This window comes from Urocitellus parryii, chromosome 5, assembly GCF_045843805.1.
Source record: "Urocitellus parryii isolate mUroPar1 chromosome 5, mUroPar1.hap1, whole genome shotgun sequence".
Lineage (NCBI taxonomy): Eukaryota > Metazoa > Chordata > Mammalia > Rodentia > Sciuridae > Urocitellus > Urocitellus parryii.
In genome coordinates, this window is record NC_135535.1 from 58,820,601 (window position 1) to 58,848,402 (window position 27,802).

General features: G+C 39.9%; 1 protein-coding gene and 1 non-coding gene across 2 annotated transcripts; both read left to right on the forward strand.

Moving 5' to 3' along the window:
- The first annotated feature begins 415 nt into the window (after positions 1-415).
- Positions 416-27,445, forward strand: Cs (citrate synthase). Its single transcript, XM_026398342.2, has 11 exons — positions 416-626; positions 13,076-13,126; positions 14,511-14,618; positions 15,386-15,451; positions 15,797-15,928; positions 16,125-16,313; positions 24,231-24,430; positions 25,467-25,596; positions 25,714-25,815; positions 26,173-26,382; positions 26,684-27,445. The coding sequence occupies exons 1-11, from the start codon at positions 585-587 to the stop codon at positions 26,852-26,854; spliced, it is 1,401 nt and encodes a 466-aa protein (XP_026254127.1). The 5' UTR covers positions 416-584; the 3' UTR covers positions 26,855-27,445.
- On the forward strand, positions 20,410-20,482 carry Trnam-cau (transfer RNA methionine (anticodon CAU)). The gene has a single exon. It is a non-coding gene; the product is annotated as a tRNA-Met (tRNA).
- Positions 27,446-27,802: the final 357 nt, after the last annotated feature.

The following is a 27,802-nucleotide window of genomic DNA, read 5'->3' on the forward strand; positions in this document are numbered from 1 at the left end:
AACCGAACACATTCTTCAAGAACAAGGGGGTAGGATGAGCCGGCAATTATCAGTTGTTATGATAGTATATTAAGGAGTTGGATGCCGAAGATCTTCAAAGGTCAAGTCCTGGATATTTGTCATTAGTATTCTCTGGAGAACTAACCCCAAATGTGTTAAGGGCAAAGGAAAAGCCAAAGGAAGTTAACTGAGTTCTCAGGCACAACTTTAGCCACCTACAACCTCCCCCCCCCTCGTCCGCCCCCCGCAAATCACCCTTAATTAGCCTAATCTGCGCGGTCCAATCCTCCCTGCCACAATAGCTGTCAAAGAATCTGGTTCCGCCCCTCCATCATGCCGGACCAATGAAGCACCTCGGGGTAAATCCCCTGAGATGGGCGGATCGGGTTCCGGGCAGGGGGCGGGGCCTCGCCGAGGACCCCGAGCTGGGCGCCGCTGCCGGTTCGTCTACCCTTTCCCTCAGCCGCCTCCTTTCAACCTTGTCTACCGGTTGGCACGGCCTCTGGTGCAGCGGCGGCGGCTCCCGTTTCTGCCGCATCTCTCTCCCCTCTTTCCCTCCCCATCAGATCCTAGAGTTGCCTGCCATGGCTTTACTCACTGCGGCCGCACGGCTCTTGGGAGCCAAGGTGAGCAACTAGGGGAGAGAGCGCGCCGTTCTGGGGTGGGGCTGAGGCGACCGCAGGCCCTCTGTAGCCGGGGTCTTCCCTCCCTCCCACACCCGCGCGCACCCCTGCGCGTCTTAAAGGAGCCCTGCGTTTGGCTTGTCGCCAGCCCTCCTTAGAGCTCCCGGGGCCATGTGCTACGCTGCCCTTCCGGCTCCTTAGGGTGAGACGAATGCTGTCGGTGCCGGCCTGCAATCTGGGGCGGGTGCAGAGCCCCGACCCTACTGGCATCCTACATGTCTAAGTGGGTTTGTGTGACCCTGAATGAAGAAGGAGCCAAGACTAGAGCCGCCAATAGAGGATAGAGGTGTGGCGTTTCACTAGAGTTATGGAAAGAATTGTTTGGAGGAGGGGGTGGGAGTGAGCAGATGTGCTCACTCTGTCCCAGAGCTGGAGCGGAGGCTAATTTTGGCTCTGATTTTTAGGGAGGGCCTTGTCAGTTCCCCAACTGCCTGTTTCTATTCAACACAGTTATTGAAGACTTTAGTAACTAGCAGTTTGTGCTAGAGGTGTGGTACTCCAGCTCCTCTTTGTCCTTGGAACTCTTGCACTTAGCTTGGGCGGGGTGAAGAATTTTTGTAAAACTCCTACTTAACAGGTATGATTGGAGAAAGAACCAGAAAGGTGGTTCCACTAAACTACAAGCCAATAAATGCAGATACTCGGTATGAGGTAGTAAAGCCAAGGTCACATGACCAGCCCTACTACTTGCTAGCCCTGGTTTTGTTAAGGATCTTAAGTCTACTTTACCCAGGGAAACTTCCTCTTATTCTTAGGGGCCCTTTACGAGATATTTATTGCTTTTTTGAATCCTAGAAATGCTGTTCCAGATAATGATACCCCCGATTTCAAACTGCCAATAATTTTGGCTCTAGATAACTTGCCCCTTAAGCAGAGAAACTGCTGTTAAAAGAGTCCCAGTCCCCTAATCCAAGCAGGGACAGTCCCACAAGTGACCTTGACTTCTTTTGCAAAGAAATTATATTTTCTGCAGTTTGAAGCTGTCAGCACTTGAAGGAAAGGAAAGGTTTAGAATGGTTTTTGGCTTGCTCTCTATATCCTCCATGGTTAGCAGAGATAAAGTGCAACCTATAGGATTTATCTTGGTTCTTCCAAACCCAGCAGCAAGGTAGAGACTGATATTTGTCTTACTTGGCTCTTGTCTCTCCTGCTACTAGGGAATAGGGTAAGGAAGCCTCTTGGGAAATGAAGAAAGTTCTAGATAGTGTTTTGGCAGAATAGGGGACACTATAATTAGCTTATTCCAAAGCTGCTAACCTAGTGTTTGACCAGATAGTCTGACCTTACAGTGAATTTGAAAAAATCTTTTGGATTTACCTTTTGAATTTATCATGTCTTACAAGCCCCTAGGGAGCCTCAGAATACTTTGGGAATGATAAGTCTACATAACTGTGTTATCATTATTTTCTTTACTTTCATTTTAGAAGTGGACTTGAAAGGCAGGGGAAATAGCTCAGTTGGTAAAGTGCTTGCCTTGCATGCTCAAGGCCCTGGGTTAAATCCTTAGCACCAAAAAAAAAAAAAAAGAGAGAGAGAGAGATGGACCTGAAGATTCTAGAAACCTGTAAATTGAAAGGCCATTTGAAAACTTTGACCCTTGAAACCAGCAAAGCCCATCTGGCCCAGTGGTGCTTGCTTATAATCCCAATGATTTGGAAGTCTGAGATAGGACAATTGTAAGTTCAAGAGGCTAGGCTGGGTAACTTAATGAGACCCTGTCTCAATTTTTTTTAAAAAAGAAAGAAAATTTAAAGGGCTGGGAATATAATAATCCAGTGGTAGATGGACCCTAAATGCAATCCCTAGTACTGTCAGGGGAAAAAAAAAAGCAATAAAACAAAACTTGCAAAACCCATCAAACTACTCAGAAGTGGAATTTCCTGAGAACAAAGCTATATGACCAGGATATCAAGAAACCTTTCAGTATTGCTCTCATCTGCCTGAGCTTTCTAGGTTAACCTGTAGCTTAATTGGTTGTTGTTGGTGGTGGTAATAGATTTTACTTTTGATATTAAGGTAGGTTTTATAAAGGAAACAAAATAGTTCTAACCCAGAACTAATCTCTATTACTTTGTCAAGGTCAGATGTAGTTTCACTTTTTTGATAAGAGGTTTTTTTTTTTTTTTTCAACCTTAGAAGTCATTCTTCCATTGTACCATCCTCCTATCTATTTTCAGGTAATTTATTTATGTATTCATTATTTTTTGAGTAACTATTCTAAGCAATATTGTGCTTTAGGTTATTTTCTATTTAATGCCGGGGATGTAACCCAGGGACATTTAACACTGAGCCATATCCCCAACCCTTTTTTCATATCATGACCCAGGCCCTGGGTTCAATCCCCAGCACGCATGCATGCACGCACAGACATGCACATCTTTTCATAGGTGATCTGGATTTGGATTTGGGCTAAGAATTGGAGTAGGGTCACCAATTCACTTCTGGATTTTTGAAGTCAACATGCTTAATTAACCCTAACTGAAGAAATTTTTATACCACCGAGAATTGCTCCTCCAAACTAGGATGTTTGGAGCTTTGAGAAAATCCAATCAAAGTAATGTTGATTCCTTGATGCTTACTAGATGGACCAAAGATGGAGTGGGAAATCCTTATGCAGTGCTTGTGGTGGAATGAGTGCATGTATTCTTCCTAGTGGTCTTCAGATTGTTAACAGGTGAATGAATGCCTGAGCATGGGGAGGCAATGAGGTCAGTGATAATAACTAAGTAGGATGTGAAATATAAAACAGTAGTGAGACAACTTAGCAATAGATCTTTTCTTTCTTTTTTTTTGTTTTTGGTACTGAGCACTGAGCCACATCCCCAGCCCTGTTTTGTATTTTATTTAGAGACAGGGTCTCACTGAGTTGCTTAGTGCCTTGCCATTGCTGAGGCTGGTTTTGAACTAGCGATCTTCCTGCCGCAGCCTGCCAAGCTGCTGGGATTATAGGCGTGTGGCCCTGTATCCAACTAGATCTTTCTTAGCATCTGTCTTTTAATTCTTATGTCACCTGCCCAAAGTCCTTGGGTCCCTGTATTCTTTTAACATAGTGCCATTTTCAGGGGTCTGTAAATTTACAGTGGGCATCATAATCAGGGATATGATTATTATACTTGTTCAAATGTAGATTCCTTGATCCTACCTACAGATTATGATTCAGCAGAGGTAGGATGGGATCCAGAATTTGTATGTTTTCTTTTTTTTTTTTTTTTAAAGAGAGAGTGAGAGAGGAGAAAGAGAGAGAATTTTTAATATTTATTTTATTTAGTTCTCGGCGGACACAACATCTTTGTTGGTATGTGGTGCTGAGGATCGAACCCCGGCCGCACACATGCGAGGCGAGCGCGCTACCACTTGAGCCACATCCCCAGCCCCCTGAGAATTTGTATGTTTTCATGCATCATTAGTTGGCTGATGATGTGTGGTGGTGCTAGGACCACACTGTTAGGCCACTGAAACTACATACAGGCTTTTTGTTTGCAACTTGCTTTATTAGCTGTATTGTAAGAAACTTGAGAATTTGGGTGGGTGTTTTTTTTGTTTTTTTTTTTTTTTTTTAGCAATTGTTTTAAAAATTAATAGGCAGCAGGGTTGGCTCAGTGGTAGAGCTCCTGCTTAGCATGTGATTCTCAGCACTTTGTATAAATAAATAAAATATGGGCTGGAGATGTGGCTCAGCGGTAGCGCGCTCGCCTGGCATGCGTGCGGCCCGGGTTCGATCCTCAGCACCACATACCAACAAAGATGTTGTGTCCGCCGAGAACTAAAAAATAAATATTAAAAAAAAATTCTCTCTCTCTCTCTCTCTCCCCCTCTCCTCTCTCACTCTCTCTAAAAAAAAAAATAAATAAATAAAATAAAATAAAAAATAAAAAATAAAAAAATAAATAAATAAAATAAAGGTCCATTGACAATCAAAATATTTTTTAAAAAAAATCAGTAGGCATGGCTGTAGTTCAGTATTAGAGAACTTGCCTAGTATGTGCAAGACCCTGGGTTTGAAATCCAGCACCACAAATAAATAAAAGTCAAGTTCAGTACTAGAGGTATAGTTCAGTGATGAGCATGCACAAGACCCTGGATGTATATAATTCCCAGGGTCTTTTTTTTTTTTTTTTAATTTCAAAAGTAACTAGGCAACTTGGTGAGACCTTGTCTGAAAATAAAAAGGGCTGAGATGTGTCTCAGTGGTAGACTGCCTCTGGTTTCAGTTCCCAGTACTGCAATAAATAAATAAATAAATAAAACTGTTCTAAGAAGTATTGTGCTTTAAACTATTTTCTATAAGTTTTTCTTAATTGGCCTCCCCCCCCCCTCCAAATGCGTTGGAAGTTTTAGGAACTAAAACTTGTAAGAACTCCTAGCTGAAGTGAGGGAATTGCTTTAATTCCTGAGAAAGTATTAAGGAATAGGTCTTTTTTTTTTTTTTTAAAGAAAGAGTGAGAGAGAAATTTTTTTTAATATTTATTTTTTAGTATTTGGCGGACACAACATCTTTGTATGTGGTGCTGAGGATGGAACCCGGGCCGCACGCATGCCAGGCGAGCGGGCTACTGCTTGAGCCACATCCCCAGCCCCAAGGAATAGGTCTTATATACTTTATTTACTAGCATGCACTCAGTTCACATATAAAAATTTGGTGTTCAATAAGTATTTGTTAACAATAAAGGCTTATACTGAAAGGAAATTTTAAGACTTTTTTTTTTTTAATTGTAAATGGACATACTACGTTCATTTTATTTATTTATTTAGTTCTATGTGGTTCTGAGGATCAAACCTAATGTCTCACATATGCCAGACAAGCTCTCTACCATTGGGCTACAACCGAAGCTGCAGCCCATTTTAAGACTCTTGTTTAAGGTTTGAGTGGTATCTTTTTTGGTCTTTCTCTCTGATCAAGATATTTAGGCAAGAGACTGTTGGGAGATGATAGAATTATTAAGGAAACTCCTATGAATATGAAGGCAGTCGGCGTGAAATCTGAAGACTACTCTGCGTAGGCTATTAAGTAGCCTGACCGAACGTTGCAGGCCAACTTCCAGTATCACCATGTGAAACACAAACATTAAATGGCTTTAGTTCTCTGACCTGCTTCTGGGGAGAGAGCAGTCTTTGTCCTAGGCAAGTTCTTTTTCTCTTAAAGCAAGTTGTTCTTTTGCAAAAGAAGCCTCTGTAGGGCACAATTTTCCCTACCAGTTATTAGTGCATTATGTTTGTTCCATCAGCTAAATCAATCCTGGCTTGTCCAGCTCTGATCTTTGGTTGATGAAGGACAAGGGTCCTGCTAAAATCAGGATCATCTCTCTCAAGCTTTTAATGTTAGCTCCTGGATGTATAGTAAGATATAGTCTGAATGTGCCTAGGGTGGAGAATCAAAAGTTTTCTTCTCCCTGGTAGAGTAAGGGTTATAGTTGTAGACCAGTGATGATAATAGGTTAAGAGGAGCAAGAAGGAAATAACTACATTATTGAGTAAGTAGTTATCTGTACAAGATTCTCTTATTCTCAGAATTGGGGGGAGGGAATAGTTCACTGATTTTTTTTTTTTTTAAGAGAGAGAATTTTTTAATATTTATTTTTTAGTTTTCGGCGGACACAACATCTTTGTTTGTATGTGGTGCTGAGGATCGAACCCAGGCCGCACGCATGCCAAGCGAGTGCGCTACCGCTTGAGCCACATCCCCAGCCCCCAGTTCATTGATATTTGATAACTGACTTGCTCAATATCCTATTCCAGGAATATTCTTAAGTACTATAGGCAAGTGTTTGGCAGAATTTCCTGCATGTAGTCTTTTTCCTTTCTTGGCCTTTTTCTTTTAATTTTTATATTGTTTCCATCTCAGCACGTTTCATTCTTGACCTACTTGTATCAATAATAACAAACTCACTGGAAGCATTCTTGCAATGGGGTGACAGTATATGAGGTTTGAAAAAAGCCTCCTAATGATTGTGATACTCCTACTTCCACTATGTGGAGAATCCTGGCTGTCAGCCATTATGAGCTAGGCCCTTATCTTTGGAAGCAGCTTTCTTTATCTCTCCCCATGAAGCTGACCTATTGAGTGAGATGACTGCCTGATTCACCTGACAGCTGTCTTTCCAGTAAGGTAACTCTATATATGCCATGCCACTGGAAACCAAAATTCCAACTGCCACACCTCCAGGGTTGGGGAGGAGCTGAGGTAGAAGTTCAAAGATGACTCAGAAGTTTGTAATCCGCCTGTCCCATCAGTGAGTATAACCTGAATGTACTGGATAAAGCCATTCAGCAGCTTTCTTTGGTAGCCTGTTGATGAAATGAGGTACAAAGTTTTGGGTGTGGCAGTTCTTAAGCCCCTTCTGTCAAGAGTTATTTACTCAGCTGATGGAGACTAGGATTAGTTAAACTCTTTCCTCTCCCTATGGCACTTCTCTTTGTGATCAGAGTTGAGGGCTGGTAGAGTGCTTGCCTAGCTGATACAAGGCCCTGTGTTCCATCACAAGAACAACAAAAATAATAATGTTAAAATAAAAGGAAGTTGAGGTTTTATTTCTTATTCTGCTGCCGAAGGAAATTATCTATACACTTTCTCCTCAAGCTTGACACACTCTTTTCTGTGATTCAGCTCCAGGTAAGAGGATTTTTTATTTTTATTTTTTGTATCAAAACTGAATGAACCCAGAGGCACTTAATCACTGAGTCAATCCTCAGCCCTTTTTTATATTTATTTAGAGACAAAGCCCTGCTGAGTTGCTGTAAGACTCACTTTGCTGAGGCTGGCTTTGAACTTGCGATTTTCCTGCCTTAGCCTCCTGAGTCACTGGTGTATATCACTGCACCTGGCTCAGGCAAGAGTTTTGACACTAGATGGTATGTAACAACATTTCTAAGAAACAAATATTTATTGAGCTCATATATGTACAAGGCACTGTTGGAGAGCTTCCATGTAAATTATTTCATGTAGTTCCCTTGACTACTTTGGAATTGACTTCATTTAGACATGCAAAAACTGGGTCTTAGAAGTTAGGTCACATAGTCAAGATAACACAGAAGGAAAGTGGCAGAACCTGAATTTAGAACTCACTCCTTAATAACTGCTTCTCCAAACTGCAGATTTGAGTTCAGTAGGTCTGACACCAAGACTGACTGACTGCTTGTCTGCCTGCCTTTTTTCCTGTTTTTTTCTTTCTTTCTGATATTAGGGACTGATCATAGGGCCTCATATGTGCTAGGCAAATGCTCTATCCCTGAGCTGCATTCCCATTTTGAGATAGGGTCTTACTATATTGCCCAAGGTAGACTTGAACTCTTTTTTTTTTTTTTAATCTTTATTTTGTTTTTATGTGGTGCTGAGAATCGAACCCAGTGCCTCACAAATGCTAGGCAAGCACTCTACCACTTGAGCCACATCCCCACCCCGGTAGACTTGAACTCTTGAACTTGCCATCCTCCTGCTGCATCCTCTTGAATAGCTAGGATTATAGGTGAGCACCATCACACTCTTGCTTAAATACCAAGATTTTTTTAAAAACATTTCTTTTTTTCTTTTTTTTAATATCATTTTTTTAAATTGTTGTTTATGTTTTATGTGGTGATGGGGATTGAACTCAGGGCCTCATGCTTGTTAGGCAGATGCTTTACCACTGAGCTACTCCCCAGCCTCAAATAGCAAGATTTTTAAGTACTTTTATATGCATGCTTCTTAAAACCTTAGAATCAAGACTGTAAGCTAAGTAGTTTTATGTTTTGTTTTTTTTTTTTAAAGAGTGAGAGAGAATGAGAAAGAGGGAGAGAGAGAGAGAGAACTTTAATATTTATTTTTCAGTATTTGGCGGACACAGCATCTTTGTTTGTATGTGGTGCTGAGGATCGAACCCGGGCCGCACGCATGCCAGGCGAGCGCGCTACCCACTTGAGCCACATCCCCAGCCCCTAAGTAGTTTTATGTTAAATATGAAAATAGAATGGGAAACAGTAATTGATTTGCTTTGGATATCTCAGTTATTTAGTAAAGGATCTGGGACTAGAACCCAGATTTCCTAACTCCTGTAACATCCTTAAAATTGTTCTAACATGAATTTTTTCTACTCTAGCATTTAAGCAGTTCTCCAGAGAGAGAGAATGCCAATAAAGAGTGTATGTGTGTATGTGTACTTACTTAATCCTTAGTCCATTTTACGCAAGCTCTTTACAAGCCAGCATTGCTTTGCACATTGGAGATCTGGCTAAGAAGTATTGCTGATGTGGGATTAGGGAACGTTTGAGATCAGCTCTTTTTAGGTTGTTCCTAAAGCTCCTCATTAAATAGCAAAGAAGCTATCTATAAAGGAAATTAAGACTGCTACTTTATTTTATTTGTTTATTTTTATGTGGTGCCAGGGTTCAAACCCAGTGCCTCACACAAGTTAGGCAAGCGTTCTACCACTGAGCCATAACCCTGGCCCACCCCCAACCCTTATGCGGATAGAATTGAGAGGTGGATATAACTAAGTAGCAGTTATGATATATTTGATTTCTTTTAAATGTTGTAGTGTTCTTATAGGCTTAAGTGACCTTCCCTTTCTTTTTTCTGATTACTTATTTTTGTTTTAAATATTAAGTGAAAGGAACTGGGCATAGTGGTGTACACCTATAATCCTAGCCTCAGGAGGCTGAAGCAGGAGGATCACAATTCAAAACCAGCCCCAGCAATTTAGTGAGGCCCTAAGCAACTCAGTGAGACCCTGTCTCTAAATAAATTTTTTTTTTTAAGAGAGAGAGAGAATTTTTTAATATTTATTTTTCAGTTCTCAGCAGACACATCTTTGTTTGTGGTGCTGAGGATCGAACCCGGGCCTCACGCATGCCAGGCAAGTGTGCTACCACTTGAGCCACATCCCCAGCCTTCTAAATAAAATATTTTTAAAAGGGCTGGGGATGTGGTTCAGTGGTTAAGCACCACTGGGTTCAATCCTCAGTACCAAAGAAAAAGAAAAGACAACTCATTCAGTAGGTTAACAGTTCTGTCTCAGAGAAAAAATGACCTGTTTCTTGTTTTATGTTCATATTTATGTAAGAAAGACCTCAATCTTAAAATTGCATTTCATCTTAAGATTTGGGCTCTGATTCTATCACAAATTTGAATAGTTTTGGTTGGTGTATTTATTTTTTCCTAAGACTTAACCTTAAGCTAGGTTTTTTTTATTATTGTTCGTTTTGTTTTTAGGGACTCACTCAATTGCTGAGGCTAGTTTTGAATCTGTGTTCCTCCTGTCTTAAAGCTTCCAGAGCTGCTGGGATTAGAAGTGTACCATGCCCTGCTTAAACTAGTTTTATAATTTTTTCTCTTGCCAGTGAAGAAGCAGCTAGCTATTATAGGAACTTTTTAAGATGGTTTAGATGTGGAAAATTATCATTATAGACAGATTTCAAGCTCTTTTTTTAAATTTAATTGATTTTATTTTTTAAAATACATTACAGCAGAATGCATTACAATTCTTATTACACATATAGAGCACAATTTTTTTATATCTTTGTATATAAAGTATGTTCACGCCAGTTCATGTCTTTATACATGTACTTTTTTTTTTGCATTACAATTCTTATTACACAATATACCACAGTTTTTCATATCTCTGTATATAAAGTAGATTGACACCCAATTTGTGTCTTCATACATGTACTTTGGATAATGATGTCCATCACATTCCACCTTTTTTTTTTTTTTTTTTTTTGGCAGTACTAGCTATTGAACCCAGGGCCTCCTGCATGGTAAGCAAGTGGTCTACCACTGAGTTACATCCCCAATTTTAAAATAAAATAAAATTTTCTTTTATTTGGAGACATTAAGTTGCTAAAGTGCCCACGCTGGCCTTGAATTTATGATCTTCCTGCCTTGGTCTCCCGAATGGCTAGGATTACAGGCATGTGCCACTGTGCCTGGCTTCAACTTTTTTCTTCTATTAGATGATCTGTTCCCTGTATCTTCTGTAAAACAAAACCACCAGAGCAAAGAACTTCCCATAATTAAAAGGTCTAATGTGAACTGGAGGCTGAGGCAGAAGGATTACAAATTTGAGACCAGCCTAGGCAATGAAGACCCTGTCTTCAAAATAAAAAATAAAAAGGACTGCAGATATAGCTCAGTGGTAAAAGCACCCCTGAGTCAAACCCTAGTATCACCAAAAAAAAAAAAAAAAAAAAAGTTCTGATGTGATCTCTGGGAAATGAGACCTCTATAATTATGGGATCCTGGAGCATGGAATAGCTTGTAGTAGATTAGCCCTATGGAATAATAAACTCATTCACATGTTTTCTATTTGGTGACTAGTAACATAAGGCAAAGTTATTTCTTTAGTACTAGGTCCATCTTCCCTATTTGCCATATAGGCATAGGGGGCTAAAATTCTGTTTGTGCTCCCTCCTTCTTGCCCTAGAGACTTTTTTCCTCCCTCAGTGTCAGGATTAAATCTAGGACCTCTCACATGCTAGACAAACAAGCATTTTACCATTGAGCTACACTCCTAGCGCTAGAGGAGACTCTTTAGGAAGCTGTTAAAAGGAGTTAAAGACAGTCTTAACTAATAAGTTAAGATGTTCCGCCTTTGCTTTATAGACATACTAGATTGCCATTTGCTCTTTGAATTTAGCTTTGGATTGATTATGTGTGTATGTCTTACTGTACTAAGGATTAAACCCATGGCCTAGCATATGCTGGGCAAGCCCTCTTAACACTGAGCAACTTTCTAAACCCTGGATTGATTCTTTTGGACACAGGCTTTTTTAAAAATTCTTTTTTACTAAATTCTGAAAAACCTTAGGCCTTACTAAAGCTACATGACTATGGTGATTTATGTAGTTACTAATAATTTTCAGTACAGCCAAACAGGAGTGAAATGGTTACTAGAAAAGGTGTCTCTGGTCTTTTGACAAAAGGAACAAAGGTATAGATTTGCTCCAAATTAGTTTACTTGTACATGTATATGTGTATGTGATCTTTTAGTTTGTGAAGTATTTTTACATTGTTGTAATTTAGTTATTACAAGACAATCCAGTATGTTATGGCATGGGTATTAGTGCTATTTTATAGATAAGGAAACTGAGACTTGCTTGGACTATCTCATTTTATCTTCAGAATAACCTAGTGCAGAAAACTTAATCGCCTTGTCTAACTAGTCCTAGTTAGTAGTATAATTGGTTTTATTTCAAAGTTGGTTTTGAACTTCTGTTGCAACTCAGCAGTCTTCTCATAGAGAGTACTTTTTCCTTGAGGATGAAACTGTGTCTCAGCATAGGAGAGAATATAAACTATATTATTTATCTCTGTAATGAAAGATAACTTTTTTAGGTCTCAGAACCATCTTGGTTAGTTTTCCTGAAGTGTATCTTGAAAAATTCTTTTAGTACAAATGTGTAGGTGATAAACCCTCAGTTTTTTCTTATCTGAAAATGTCTTTATTTCATCCTATTAAGTCATAACCACCATCAACATTACACACACACTTCTTACTACCTCTATTTCTAGCTTAATAATTATTTTCTTTTGACGCCTTTAGAAAAGTTTCCTAGTTTCTGTTGCCTTTCTTTTTTTCTCTTTTTTTACTGAGGATTGAATTCTGGGGGAACTCAACCCCCAAGCCACATCCCCAGCTCTATTCTGTATTTTATTTAGAGACACTGAGTTGCTTAGCACCTTGCTTTTGAACTAACGATCCAACTGCCTCAGCCTCCTGAGCAGCTGGAATTATAGGCGTGCACCAGCATGGCTTGGCTTCCATTGCCTTTTTTAAGTAGTCTTCTCTGTGCTTTTTCCAAGAGGGTTAGAACTTTGCCTGTGGGCTCTTTTAGACTAGAGAGATTGAATGCTGCTGGAAGACTAGGTACTGGAAAGATCTTACCAGCAGCCTTGAGTTCTTGGTTAGTTTCTCTCTTTTTTTTTTTTTTAAAGAGAGAGGAAGAGAGAGAGAGAGAATTTTAATATTTATTTTTTAGTTTTCGGCGGACACAGCATCTTTGTTTGTATGTGGTGCTGAGGATCGAACCCGGGCCGCACGCATGCCAGGCAAGCGCGCTACCGGTTGAGCCACATCCCCAGCCCGAGTTCTTGGTTAGTTTCTTCATTTGTTTTCCTTGGGGCCATTCAGAATACGGACATTTAGAATGGGATGGGCTAGACAGTCTAACAGCTACACATCCCTGGATCCCAGATGATGAGAAAGATACTTGTCAAGAAATGCTAATGAATCTGTGCTACTGCTGCCTCCATACTGGTAACAACTTCCCAAGCTGTTTGTGGTCTTATACAGCTTTCTTATGTCATACTGTCTGAAGAGGTTCAGATGAAGAGAGAGTGACTGAGTCACTAACTCCTTGTTAATACAAAGGAGAGAATAGTATTACATAAGTTTTTTTTGTTGTTGTTTTTTTCTTTGCAGAATGCATCCTGTCTTGTTCTTGCAGCCCGGCATGCCAGTACTTCTACCACGGTAAGGGTTGAAAAAGAAAGCCAAAAATCACTTACTACTTGGGGTAGTCATTCTTGGATAGTATGGGACAACCACCTAGCCTCTTATTATCTTGAGTTTCCTGGAAGTATCTACTATTATTACCATGTAAAAGATAATTTACTCAATGTTATAGTAAGATGGGAATAGCAAGTATTTTTACCTAAGATTTTTAAGTTTTTAGATTATAAAATATAGGGTTTTTTTTTTTTTTTTTTAAAGAGAGAGGAAGAGAGAGAGAGAGAGAATTTTAATATTTATTTATTTTTTCTTAGTTCTCGGCAGACACAACATCTTTGTTGGTATGTGGTGCTGAGGATCGAACCCGGGCCACACGCACGCTAGGCGAGTGCGCTACCGCTTGAGCCACATCCCCAGCCCAATAGGGGTTTTTTTATGTTTGTTTTTTTTTTTCTTTTCTGGTGGTGCTATGATTCAAACTGAGGACATTACACATTAGGCAAGCATTTATCATTAAGCTTCATCCTCAGCCCTCTACATGATATAAAAGTTACCATTTATTTATTTTATTTTATTTTTAAATATTTTGCTTTCAGTTGTAGTTGGACACAATACCTTTATTTTATTTATTTATTTTTATGTGGTGCTGAGGATCGAACCCAGCGCCTCACTCATGCTAGGGGAGCACTCTATGTCTGAGCCACAACCCCAGCCCCCAAAAGTTGTATTTTAATCTGTTAATCTTCTTACCACCACCACCAGGGATTGAACCCAGGGGCTCTTAACCCATGAACTACATTCCTTTTGATTATTTTTATTTATTTTTTATTATTATTTTGTGTGTGTGTGTGGTGCCAGGGATTGAACCCAGGGACTTGTGTATGTGAGTCAAGCACTCTGCCAACTGAGCTATATCCCCAGCCTCTGTTTGTTTTTATCTTGAAACAGGGTGTTGATAAGTTTCTTAGGGCCTTGCTAAATCGCTGAGGCTAGACGCGAACTTGCAATCCTCCTGCCTCAGCTTTCTGAATTGCTGAGATTACAGGTGTGCCTTTATTTATTTTTATGTGGTGCTGAGGATCGAACCCAGTGCCTCATGCATGCTTAGCAAGCGCTCTACCTTATTTAATCACTTTTAAATGTATAGTTCAGTGGTAGTAAGTGCATCCATATTATTGTGAACCATCTATCTCTAGAACTTTCATCTTTCTTAATTGAAACTCCCCATTAAACAATATCTCTCTATTCCTTACTCCCTCCGCCTAATTCTTTTACCCTCATCTGTACAGAGTGGTTGACCAGACGTCCCTGGCAGATAAAGCCAAATACTAAAAAGTAGTCTTCACATATGTACTTTGCAGGAAGTCTCAAACATTGACCTTAACCCTTCTGTTTCTCTTTGTAGAATTTAAAAGACATATTGGCCAACCTGATACCCAAGGAGCAGGCCAGAATTAAGGCATTCAGGCAGCAACATGGCAAGACAGTGGTGGGCCAAATTACTGTGGACATGGTAAGGCTTATCGGGTCTTGGCTGGGAAAAGTAGCCTGTTTTGTGCTTTAACAAAAGTACTATCATTCTCTTTGCTGATTATTTAAAAGTATTCTGTGCTGTATAAGGAAATGATTGGGCTTATGGTGTTCACTAGAGGTTAGCTTGTTCTCTTCTACATATTTAATAATTGAACCTAACTAATTCATCTAGGGGAGGAATGAATACAGTTTCTGGTCCTGTTTCCAATCCCTCAGCCTTTGGAACTAGAATGCTCTCTGTCTTTGAGTTCATACTGTACCAGCCATCTAGTTAAACCATAATAGGTCCTCTAGGAGAGCTTTAGGAGGATGACTTCCCTAGCCTTAAGAGTTTGAGCAGCTCATCTAATAATTTTACATAGTCTTTAGCTATTGTTCTGATTTCCCTTTCCCTATAATTCTTTTTACTTTAGTTAAGGGTCTAAGGGAGGTTAAGAATGGGGTAGGAGAAAAAATACAGTAAGAAAAGGAAGCAGTAGGGGTTGGGTTGTCTACAACTTAAAAAAAAAAAAATTTAAAAGGACGCAGTAGAAGCAGAAACATTAAGGAAAGATAATAATTTCTTAACTTAAAATTTTCGTTTCCAACATAAGCAGTCTTTGAAAAATCCTTCAGTAAGTTAACTCCCCAGAAATTTTTTCCCCCTTAGAAGTTAAAGAATAAATTTTGTTTCCCAGGTTCTATAAAACTTGAACAAGCTCTAGACTGAATCATTCTGACTACTGGTCATTATCCTCTTTTCTCTAGATGTATGGTGGCATGAGAGGCATGAAGGGACTTGTATATGAAACGTCAGTTCTTGATCCCGATGAGGTAAGACACTGTCGTGTCAATCACTGATAATCATTGAATTTACTGACCATACAGACCAGTTTGCAAACTAAACCACCAAACTGTGGATTAGATAATGAGGAAACAGCACAGAGCACCTGTTTTTGTATTTTAAAAGTTAGAGAATATGGAATAACTAAAGAATAAGTTTACCTTTTAATGTATCAAAATAGAAAATAAAAGTTCAAAAGCAATAATAATATATGAAAATTTAAGCTTTGAAAGTTATTTTCCAACTTGTTAAATGTCTGATATGAATAGGTCAGGTCAGTTATTTTACTTATAGCTGAAAAACTTGAATTGTAATTATCACTCTTCTCCATCAAGGGCATCCGATTCAGAGGCCATAGTATCCCTGAATGCCAGAAATTACTGCCTAAGGCTAAGGGCGGGGAAGAACCCCTTCCTGAGGGCTTATTTTGGCTGCTGGTAACTGGACAGATCCCAACAGAGGAACAGGTAAAGCAGAAAGAAATTGGCCCTTCTTTATTCCCATTCTTCTTTGCCTTTCTGTATCTTAGACATTTAATTCTGATTGGACTGTGGGTCGTAGTTTATAGAGATATGTAGTGAGGGGAAGAAGTCAGCAGAGTTCTGCTATGTAAGTGGATTGTGTTGAACATTCTTGGATTTTCTATATATTCTTTTCCCACAGGTATCTTGGCTTTCAAAGGAGTGGGCAAAGCGGGCAGCTCTGCCTTCTCATGTGGTCACCATGCTGGACAACTTTCCCACCAACCTACACCCCATGTCTCAACTCAGTGCAGCCATTACTGCCCTCAATAGTGAAAGTAACTTTGCCCGGGCATATGCAGAGGGTATTAACCGTACGAAGTACTGGGAGGTAAGAAATTTAGGCTGGGTGATGGTTTGTGACAAGAATTCAAAGGAGTTGAATGTGAAGGAAGAAAAGGTAATATAGAATCTTTAGAGGATTTCTTCTCTGATTAATGGAAGAAATGTAACAAAGTTTCAAGGCCTGGGGATGTAAATCAGTATTAGAATACATGCTTAGCATGTTGGAGACTATGGGTTTAATCCTAGCACCAAAAAGAAAACACCCATGCACAGTGAATCATGCAGGTAGCAATTGAAAGTTTGAGGTCAGCCCAGGCAAATTAGTGAGGCTCTCTCAAAATAAAAGGATCTGGTAATATAGGTTACTGTTAAAATACCCCTGGGTTGAATTCCCACCCCAGTACTGCAAAAAAAGAAAAAGATGTTTTTACTTTACTTTTGCCTTGTTTGTTGTTGAGATTGTGAAGATAAATAGAGCATGGATTATATCACCAATTTTTTGGCTGTTGATATACATGTAAAAAAATAGACTATAATTCCATATCTTGCTGCAAGATTTTCAAATTATAATCTTGCTACACAGGACTATTGCAATATTAAAAAGGATGTTACATAACTAAAGGGTTTCTGAGGAGGATTTCACAGAGCACTCTCACCTAACTTCTGAGGCCCACTTCTCCCTCTTCAAATCAGGAGAACCTTGAGAAATCTAAAAAGTTAAGTGAATGATAGCTAAGTCAACTCTGGAATCTAATTCTATGAGCCATGTCTGGCTAGACCACCCAAGGTACCTGTCAGGAGTGGAAAGATGATTCATATCTTGGGAGTGGGATCTTGAAGCATATAGCTTTATTTTCTAAAGCTGAAATGTGACCTTAATAGTTAGAACTCTGTGGTTGGAGCAGGCTGTTGTGTCTTATCCCAATGCATAGTACATTACATGATTACTTTCATCCTCTTCCAATTACCCACATACTCACAAACACTGGGTAAAGTACAAATTATGTGGCTAGGTGTACAAGAGGACATCCCTTTTTTTTTTTTCTTTTTTCTTTTTGTCAGTACTGGGGATTGAACCCAGAGTTTCACTTGTGCTAGGCAAGCTTTCTACCACTGAGCCGTATCCCCAGCCCTTTTTATTTTTTATTATTTATATATTTATTTTTAAGAGAGGAGAGAGAGAGAGAATCTTAATATTTATTTTTTAGTTTTCAGCGGACACAACATCTTTGTTTGTACGTGGTGCTGAGGATTGAACCCGGGCTGCACGCATGCCAGGCGAGCGTGCTACCACTTGAGCCACATCCCCAGCCCCCTTTTAATTTTTTTAATTTGAGACAGTCTTGGTAGATTATCCAGCCTGGCTTAGAAGTTGCAATCCTGCCTCAGCTTCCTCAGTTATCTGGAATTATAGGCATGTGCTACCACATCCAGCTCTCATTTTCTTCTGTATCTTAATTAGAAACATGGTATAGGTACAACAAAATACCTTTTTACAAAGCAGGTATACAAAATTATTTTTTTTTCAATTTTTTTTTTTTTTTTTTTTTTTAGTTATAGGTGGAGACAATATCTTTATTTTATTTTTATGTGGTGCTGAGGATCGAACCCAGTGCCTCACACATGCAGGCAAGCGCTCTACCTCTGAGCCACAACCCCAGCCCATACAAAATGATTTTTAACCTGAAATATCAATTATCAGGAAGGCTACAACCCAGCCATGAAATGGATATTAATTTTCAGTTATCATTGGGGAGGTTGGGAAGGAATGACAAAAGAAGATACAAACATTCATAACATCTTAAAGCTTTTTTTTTTTTTTTTCCTATTGGGGATTGAACCTAGGAATGCTCTTTTACTGAGCCGCATCTGCAACCTTTCTAATTTTTTTTTTTAATTTGAGACAGGATCTTGATAAGTTACCAAGACTGGACTAAAACTTGCAATTCTCCTAATATATAATATAATCTCAGAGATTATAGGCATGTGCCACCATACCTGGCCACTTAAAGCATTTCTAAAACTACCTATCAGCAGGTATAATAAATCATAAAATCTGTTGCTTTTTATTTTTATTTTTTTAAAATATGTTCAGGGCTGGGGATGTGGCTCAAGCAGTAGTGCGCTCACCTGGCATGCGTGCGGCCTGGATTCGATCCTCAGCACCACATACAAACAGAGATGTGTCCGCCGAAAACTAAAAAATATTTTAAAAAAATACGTTCAGGTAACTTTTATCTCTGCAGGCCACTATAACATAAAAGATTAAGTTAGGACTAAGTTCTACTCTAAAATTTGTCTTTTAGAAAGGCTCCCAGGGGCTGGGGATATGGCTCAAGTGGTAGCGCACTCGCCTGGCATGAGTGAGGTACTGGGTTCAATCCTCAGCACCACATAAAAATAAAATAAAGATATTGCACCCACCTAAAACTAAAAAAGTAATAAATAAAAAATAAAAAAATAAAGAAACGCTTCCAAGCTGGGTGCAATGTAGTTCAGTGGTAGAATGCCACTGGGTTTGGGGCTGGGGATATAGCTCAATTGGTAGAGTGCTTGCCTCGCATGAACAAAGCTCTGGGTTCAATCCCTCGAACCACCAAAAAAGAAAAAAAGAATGCCATTGAGTTTGATCCAAAAAACTTTTTAAAATTCAGGACTTTACTGATCTTCTGGAGAAGGTTTATAAGCAATACTGATTTGTCCCCTTTAGGACACAAAAATTAGCACCAGTAACTGCTTTTGTTTAATAGTACATGATACTCTTTTGTTGCCTTATGTCTTTCTCAAAGATCAGACATGCCATTTTAGTTCAGTGCTCTGTGTTGTCTAATTTTATAATGAGCTATTTAAGTTAAATAACATAATAATAACATAATAGCATTGAGTTGCTACCTTTTTGTGGGGAGGGGAAGCAGATTTGAGGATTGATCCAAGGACCCTGCACATCTGGGCAAGCGCTCTGCCACTGACCTCTAGCCCTAGCCTTTCATATTTTCTATTTTGAGGCATGGTCTCACTAAATTGCCCAGGCTGGCTTCAAACTTGTGATCCTCTTACCTTAACCTCCCAGGTTTCTGGGATTACCAATATGCGCCACTCTGCCCTGCTTACCAAGAATTTTTTAAATGTATTTCTTTTTTTATTACATCAGAATGCATTATAATTCTTATTACACATATAGAGCACATTTTTTCATAGCTCTGTTTGTATACAAAGTATATTCACACCAATTTGTGACTTCATACACGTACTTTGGATAATAATGACCCTCACATTCCACCATAATTTTTAACATAATGTATTTCTTTTTTTTTTCTTTTTTAGTTTTAGGTGGACACAATATCTTTTATTTTTATGTGGTGCTAGGATCAAACCCAATGTCTTGCGCATGCCAGGCAAGCGCTCTACCACTTGAGCCACATCCCTAACCCATAATGTATTTTTTAAGAGCATGATCATCTTCTGGTAACACTTCCTCCATAATAGTTTCCATGATTTTAGATGAGTAGTATAATATATTTATTTGAAAGAATTTCACCAGCCTCTAAGTCTATTCTTTATTGACTTAATTTTCTCATGACAGGGAGATTTTCATGATGCAACCAGCTGTTTAATTATGAAGTAGGTTTAAGTTGTTGGATTTAATAAAATTTGTGAAGCAGCTGGTTTAAATTGTGCTAGTAATGCCACCTTTTGTAAGGTCTATGAATGTTATGTGGGTTTTGAAACTGTTTATAATAAACTTGTAATCATTCTAACACCTGATAGCTACTGAAATCATGGTAGATATGCTTAAGTGCTTTATATTCATATTTAACTTAATCCTTAGAATAACTGTGAGGTAGATGTTACTTATTCTCATCTTCTTATGGAACAGGAAAACTGGAGATTAGAGAAGTTAAGTAGCTTTCCCAAAGTCACACAACTAGTAAGTGGTGCAGACCAGATAGCTGGCTCTGGGATCTCCTTCTTCACCAGTAATTCTGGCTGTCTTCTTTTTCTAAGTCTTGTGAATGAGAAATAGCTAAATGGAAGACTCTTGGCCAGAATTTTACTAGCACAAGTGGAGATGGTGGCTCTTGGTACCTCATGATCATTATGGTCAGTTTTGTTACCTTTATTCAAGACAGTTATGATGGGCTGGGGATATAGCTCAGTTGGTAGAGTGCTTGCCTCATGTGCACAAGGCCCTGGGTTCAATCCCCAGCACCTCCAAAAAAAAAAAAAAAAAAAAAAAGACAGTTATGATGATGGCTTTTTTTTTTTTTAGAGAATTTTTTTAATATTTATTTTTTAGTTCTCGGCGGACACAACATCTTTGTTTGTATGTGGTGCTGAGGATCGAACCTGGGCCTCACGCACGCCAGAGGAGCGCGCTACCGCTTGAGCCACATCCCCAGCCCGATGATGGCATATTTTAACATGTCTTTTCCAAAGCTTTATAGGATGAATAATGAATTAATGGACTGGGGGCATAACTCAGTGGTACTATGATAGCATAACCCACTCTAGGCCCTGGGTTCAATGTCCAGCCCCACAAGAAAAAAAGGCATGAGTTGGTAACAATTACCTAAATAACACCTCACTCTTAACTTATTAAAGAAATAAGCTGGGTGCCCAGAGGCTTGGGAGGCTGAAGCAGGAGGATCATGAGTTCAAACCAACCTTAGCAACTTAGTGAGACCTTAAGCAACTCAGCGAGACCCTGTCTCTAAATAAAATATTAAAAAGGGTTGGGAATGTGGCTTAGTGGTTAAGCACCTCTGAATTCAATCCCCATATCAAAAAAGAAAGAAAGAAGCTGGGTATGGTGGTACATGCTTGTAACCAGGCTGAGGCTGAGGCAGGAGGATTGCCAAGTTCAAGGCCAGCCTCAGCACTTAGCAAGGCCCTAACCAACTAGCAAGACACTGTCTCAAAAGGGAAGTTAGTGGTATCTTGACCATGATCTGCGCAGGAAAGACAAACTGGGTTTAAACAGGCTGGCTGCAACCTTCAACTAAGAAAAAGGTGACAAAAAATCATACAACACAGAAACAATTTTGGAATCGAGAGTAGGACAGCTCTTTGACCTTAAGGGTCAAGTTTCCATGCTGGAAAGAGAGAGCTCGAGCCCGCATTTCCTTTATTTTCTAGCAGGGACATCAGAGGCAGGGATAAGTTTTCAAGAATGAAGTATTGCTTTTTGATGTCTTGTGGTCAGCAGATTGATTGACATCTTGGCAAGTCACACCCATCTCAGGTGCTGTATGGGATCTTAGGCAGAGCTAGAGGCGGAGGCTTACCTGCATCATGCGATCAATCCCCTACAGGGAGTTTGCTAGTGTCAGACCTATCCCCTCATTTGGCTACTATGCGCAATAGTCCACACACACAGCCCATGGATGGCTTGTGACAGTGGTAAACCCCTGGGTTCAATCCCCAGTAGAAAGAAAGAGAGTGAGTGGAAGGAAAGAAGTAGAAGTTCTATCAGATTTGTTTAGTATTTTAAAACTTCTAAGGCCAGGAGAATAGCTTAGGGCTTACCTAGTATGCTAGGTTCAGTGTTTAACACACACACATATACACACACACACACACACACACAAAAAAAACTTGTCCTTTTGCTAATGGAATTCGGAATGTCTTGGGGAAGATACAATTGAGACCCCAGTCTGGAACAAATAATTACCATCACAAAAAGAGAGGCTACCAGATACTATATGCCTCCTAATAAATGAACACAACATTTTATGAAATAGTCTTATTAAAAATTGCACTTGAGAGGCTGGGGTGATGGCTTAATGGTAGAGCACTTGCCTCACGTATGTGAGACACCAGGTTCGATCCTCGGCACCACATAAAAATAAATAAGTGAAATAAAGGTATTGTGTCCAACTATAACTAAAAAATAAATAAATATTTTTAAAAATTTTAAAAAGATAATTTTTAAAAATTTCTTTAAATGCACTTGCTGGTTGCAGTTATATATGCTTGTTATCCCAGCTAACTCAGGAGCCTAAGGTTACAAATTTGAGACCACCCTGGGAATTCAGTGAGACCCTGTCTGAAAATTCAGTGGGAGATCATCCCCAAGTTAATACCCAGTACTCCAAAAATTGTATTGTCTAGCCCATGGTTGTAACTCAGTGGAGAGTACTTGCCTGGCATGGATGAGACCCTTTATTTGATCCCCATTTCTGCAAAATAAATAAAGTAGAGCAGAAGAGGGAGATTCAGACACATTCAATCAGTGTAAGGACTGATTCAAACAAATGAAAATTGGAGGAACTTAATCAGGGAAATTAGAATATTGACAAGATATCTGATGACATTGAGGATTTATTAAAAAAATTAAGGTAGAATGATAGATTTCTGATTTTGGTTATAAGAAATCTTTATCTTTTAGAGGAGATATGTGGTGACTTGTATTTTGTTTGTTTGTTTTCTGGTGGTAGGGGTTGAACCCAAGGACACTTAACTACTGAGCCACATCGCTAGTTCTTTTCTTATTTTCCAGTTTGAGATAGAGTCTCGCTGAGTTGCTTAGCGCCTTGTTAAATTGCTGAGACTGACTTTGAAATTGCGATCCTTCTGCTTTAGCCTCTCAAGCTGCTAGGATTACACAAGCGTGCACCACACACCTGGCCTAATTTTCAATTGAGACAGGGTCTCTCCAGTTGTTCAGGGCCTTGCCAAATTTTGAAATTGGCCTTAAATTTATGATCCTCCTGCTTAGAGTTGGGATTATAACATGAGCTTCAACATCCAGATTTTTTGGGTAGGAAAGTACTGGGGATTGAACCCACAAGCTCTTAACCACTGAACTACATCCCCAGCCCTTTTTGTATTTTACTGAGACAGGGTCTCACTGACTTATTTAGGCCTTGCTAAATTGCTGAGGCTAGCTTTGAACTTGTGATCCTCCTGTCTCATCCTCCCAATCCACTGGGATTGTAGGCATGCACCACTGTGCCCAACCAGTTTTCGGAATTATTAAAATAAAAAATAAAGGGAGCCGGGGTTGTGGCTCAGTGGTAGAGCACTTGCCTAGCATGCATGAGGCACTGAGTTCGATCCCGGCACCACATAAAAATAAATAAAAGTATTGTGTCCATCTAAAACTAAAATATATAAAGGGTTGGGGATAGGCCAGATGCAGTGGCACACACACGCCTACAATCCCAGAGGCTCTGGAGATTGAGGCAGGACAATCAAGAATTAAAAGCCAGGGCTGGGATTGTGGCTCAGCCGTAAAGTGCTTGTCTAGCACATGCCAGTTCCATCCTCAGCACCATATAAAAATAAATAAACAAAATAAAGGTATTGTGTCCAACTACTTCTAAAAAATAAATATTTTTTTTTTAAAAGAGTTCAAAGCCAGCCTCAGCAGTGGTGAGACACTAAGCAACTCAATGAGACCCTGTCTCTAAATAAATTACAGAATAGGCCTGGCAATGTGGCTCAGTGGTTGAGTGCCCCTGAGTTCAATTCCCTGGTACAAAAAATGGGGGGCAAGCTGGGTATACATCTCAGTGTTAAGAGTGCTTGCTTAGCATGAAAGGCCCTGTGTTTGATTCCCAGTACCAGAAAAATAAATAAATAAATACCACAGTGTTGTAAGTTGTGTTAGAGTGATAAAAGATTATAATTAAACATATTGGGGTTGAGTACTGACTTTGGCGTGTAACTGAATACTGAGGGCTCGGTTCTGTCATCTGAAATGGTGGTTATTATAGTAAGAATTGGGAATAATGTTTTAATGTACATGAGAAACTATTACAAATCACTTAGTGTGGTGCCTGAGTCATAATAGCTTACTCAATAAATATTTATTATTATTACTATTCCATACTTCAAAACATACTCAATATATATAACCACCAACCCAAATAGCCCATTCTCTAGAGAACAAATACTATCCCTACCTAATTCTTCTTTGCTAGTGGTAATTTTTTTTCTTCTTCTTTCTTTTTCTCATCAGTTAATATATGAAGATTGTATGGATCTCATCGCAAAACTACCTTGTGTTGCTGCAAAGATCTACCGGAATCTCTACCGGGAGGGCAGCAGTATTGGGGCCATTGACTCTAAGCTGGACTGGTCCCACAATTTCACCAACATGTTAGGCTATACTGATGCTCAGTTCACTGAGCTCATGCGTTTATACCTCACCATCCACAGGTGAGCTAGACTTGGCAACCGTAGTCACCATATTCCTATATCAATAGGAAATTTTTTTGAAAGCTCTTGAATCTTTTCATTTTCTGGCTACAGATGGTCTGCATTAAGTAGATGGGAATATGTTGTAAAGGATGATGCAAAACAAGAAAATGGCCTAGAATGGAAGGTTAAGTCCTAGAGAAATTACTAACAACCCTGCTAAGAATTAGATGGTGCTTCTGGGAAAAGGAACTAGCTATAAACATTAAATGGTCCTTCAACTTTCCAGGAGCTCCCTCTTCTGGCCACTGTTACTAAAACTGGGAGCCTAGGGCTGGGGAATATATAGCTCAGTTGGTAGAGTGTTTGCCTCCAGTGTATGGGTTCAATCCCCAGCCCCCAGCACCAAAACAAAGGTGGGAGCCTGGGGCTGGGGATATAGCTCAGTTGGTAGAATGCTTGCCTCACATACAGGGCCCCGGGTGCAATCCCCAGCACCACCAAAAAAAAGTGGGAGCCTGGCATGGGATGTAGCTCAATGGTAATGTTTGCTTAGCACATTCAGGATCCTGGGTTCTATTCTCAGCACTAAGGCAGGGGGTTGTGGGGAGCTGGAGTGGTTGTGGTGGAGTCAGGGAGCTGAGCACACAGACATCATCAACCAGTAACTCTTCAGCTCTGTAGCTTAGGGAACAAAAGCTGATGATGAGATTAGGGTGTCTTTTTATAAATGCTTAGGTATAACTGACTGGCTATAGGCTGGTGTGAGCCGATAAGTAAGTAAGATGTGACAAATAAAATATCAGCAAGGGGGGCTGGGGATGTGGCTCAAGCGGTAGCACGCTCGCCTGGCATGCGTGCGGCCCGGGTTCGATCCTCAGCACCACATACCAACGAAGATGTTGTGTCCGCCGAGAACTAAAAAATAAATATTAAAAAAAAAAAAAAAATATCAGCAAGGTCTATGTTTCTATAAGTTGGTAAAGATGTGTTAGGTGAAAAGTTAAGAGACTACATCTGTCTTTTCTCCCCTTGGCTCTTCCTTATTTTACCATAGTGACCATGAAGGTGGCAATGTAAGTGCCCATACCAGCCACTTGGTGGGCAGTGCGCTTTCAGACCCTTACCTGTCCTTTGCAGCAGCCATGAATGGGCTTGCAGGACCTCTACATGGACTGGCGAATCAGGTCAGATTATTTTCTTGCTCCAGGTTTTTCTTATCCCCATATCTGTTCCTCATCTTAGCATTTTCTCCTGACATATGTAGTAACATTCCTTTTTTCCCCCCAAACCTTAACCCACAGGAAGTACTTGTCTGGCTAACACAGCTACAGAAGGAAGTTGGCAAAGATGTGTCAGATGAAAAGTTAAGAGACTACATCTGGAACACACTCAATTCAGGACGGGTAAGTTCCCAAGTTCTGTGTCCTGTAATTTGGAAGAATTAAGAAGGAAAAAATGAGAGGGCCTCTAAATTAGACATGCATGTGCATTTGACTACCCTAAATTTTTATTTTTTTTTTAATTTTGTGGTTGTGGAGATTTAACCCCAGAGCACTCTACCTCTTAGCTACATCCTTAGCTTTTATTTCTTCAATTTTATTTTGAGAGAGGGTATTACTACCGTACTAAGGCTGGCCTCCAACTTGTAATCCTCTTGCCTCAACCTTCTGAGTTGCTGGGATTACAGGTGTGCACCACCATGGTTAGATAAAATGTCTACCTGAGGATACCAATCATCTTTTTTTCTGCACCCTATATAGGTTGTCCCAGGCTATGGTCATGCAGTTCTAAGGAAGACAGATCCACGATATTCCTGTCAGCGAGAGTTTGCTCTGAAACACCTACCCAATGACCCTATGTTCAAACTTGTTGCTCAGCTGTATAAGATTGTGCCCAATATCCTCTTGGAGCAGGGAAAGGCTAAGAATCCTTGGCCGAACGTAGATGCTCACAGTGGGGTGTTGCTCCAGGTGAGTCCTCCCTTTGCTGCTTTCCCTTTCATAGTACCATATTCTACTTTTCTCTGCTGTGTACACAATCAACTCCCTCATCAAAACAGGGACTCTCCCCTCCTTCACAGAACCTTCTGTGGCAAGGGTGGGGGCTGGGGTTCTTTCTTTTCAGAATCGCAATTGCCATACCTCTGTTATTTCTATTTAAGACTGAGCCAAGTCCTTAAAGAACAAGGGGGAACAGACCTCATCACCCTAGACTTGTACATATCACTGCTTCTAGATCTATAACGAAACTTTTTTCTCTTCTATCTTACAGTATTATGGCATGACGGAGATGAATTACTACACAGTCCTCTTTGGGGTGTCACGGGCACTGGGTGTATTGGCACAGCTCATCTGGAGCCGAGCCCTAGGCTTCCCTTTAGAAAGGCCCAAGTCCATGAGCACGGATGGTTTGATGAAGTTTGTGGACTCTAAGTCAGGGTAAAACTGGAGACTGGGGGGAAACTGACTACCGAAGATGAGGAAGCTTAAAAAAAGTATACTTTTGTTTTGTTTCAGGGGGCCTTTAAAGATTTAAGATTAAATTGTATCTGAGGCACTGAAAATAACGTTTGAAGTTAAAATATAAATTAAGACTTTAAAAGATGAAAAGTGACCCCTTCTTCCCTAACCAGTTCCCTTTCCTTCCTGGTACAAGTTGCCCGTCAACTATAGGATAACCAGGACTAATGCATGTGGTATGGGTTAGGTTTGGCCCCCTACCTTCTCTGGAGTGAGAATATGACTCCACTTCCCTGAGTCAAAGCAAGTTGCAAAGAATCTGCAGTCACTCTGGAGTCTTTGCTTTTATCTGCCCAGCCCTCTGGGCCAGCAAGCCAGGACTCTGCCCCTTCGGTTTCCATAGGAATCATGTTGGATTATCAGCTATACCAAGCCCCATGGCCCTCTCCTATGTACACAAACACTTCCTAGCAAGACCTCTTGGTTAGCTAGACATACTGTGGCAATTTTTTTTTTTAAACGCTGCTAAGTGACCATAAAGGTGTGACATTTGTTGACAACTGATACCCAAAGTTTCTTTTTTAAAAAATTATCCCATTAAAATTAAGGTCTGGTAGTATTTTTTCCACTATTTTAATACCTTCTTCCAGATTTTCTATACCTGCTATGCCTCAAACTGAGGATGCTCTGGACCTTCCCTTCTTGTTTTCTACCAGAGACCTCTTTTAGCAGGTTTGTCAGATCTGTGGTCTTTTCCAGTCATTTGGCTTTATCAGTGCTTAATGTGAATTAAACTTTTTACTTCCACAGAACATAAGCCACTACAATGACTTCTTTTTCTCCTGTGTTAATACACTGTGGGGCATAGAACCATGGGCTCAGGAATGGCCAGTTCCTTTATGATCTGGTCCCAGGGGTACTAGCATTTCTT

Bases quoted from the DNA above. Each gene is read 5' to 3' on its own strand.
- Cs (XM_026398342.2), top strand. From the start codon at position 585: ATGGCTTTACTCACTGCGGCCGCACGGCTCTTGGGAGCCAAG. The intron at 15,929-16,124 runs GTAAAGCAGAAA...CTTTTCCCACAG, and splicing joins AGATCCCAACAGAGGAACAG to GTATCTTGGCTTTCAAAGGA. The intron at 26,383-26,683 runs GTGAGTCCTCCC...TCTATCTTACAG, and splicing joins ACAGTGGGGTGTTGCTCCAG to TATTATGGCATGACGGAGAT.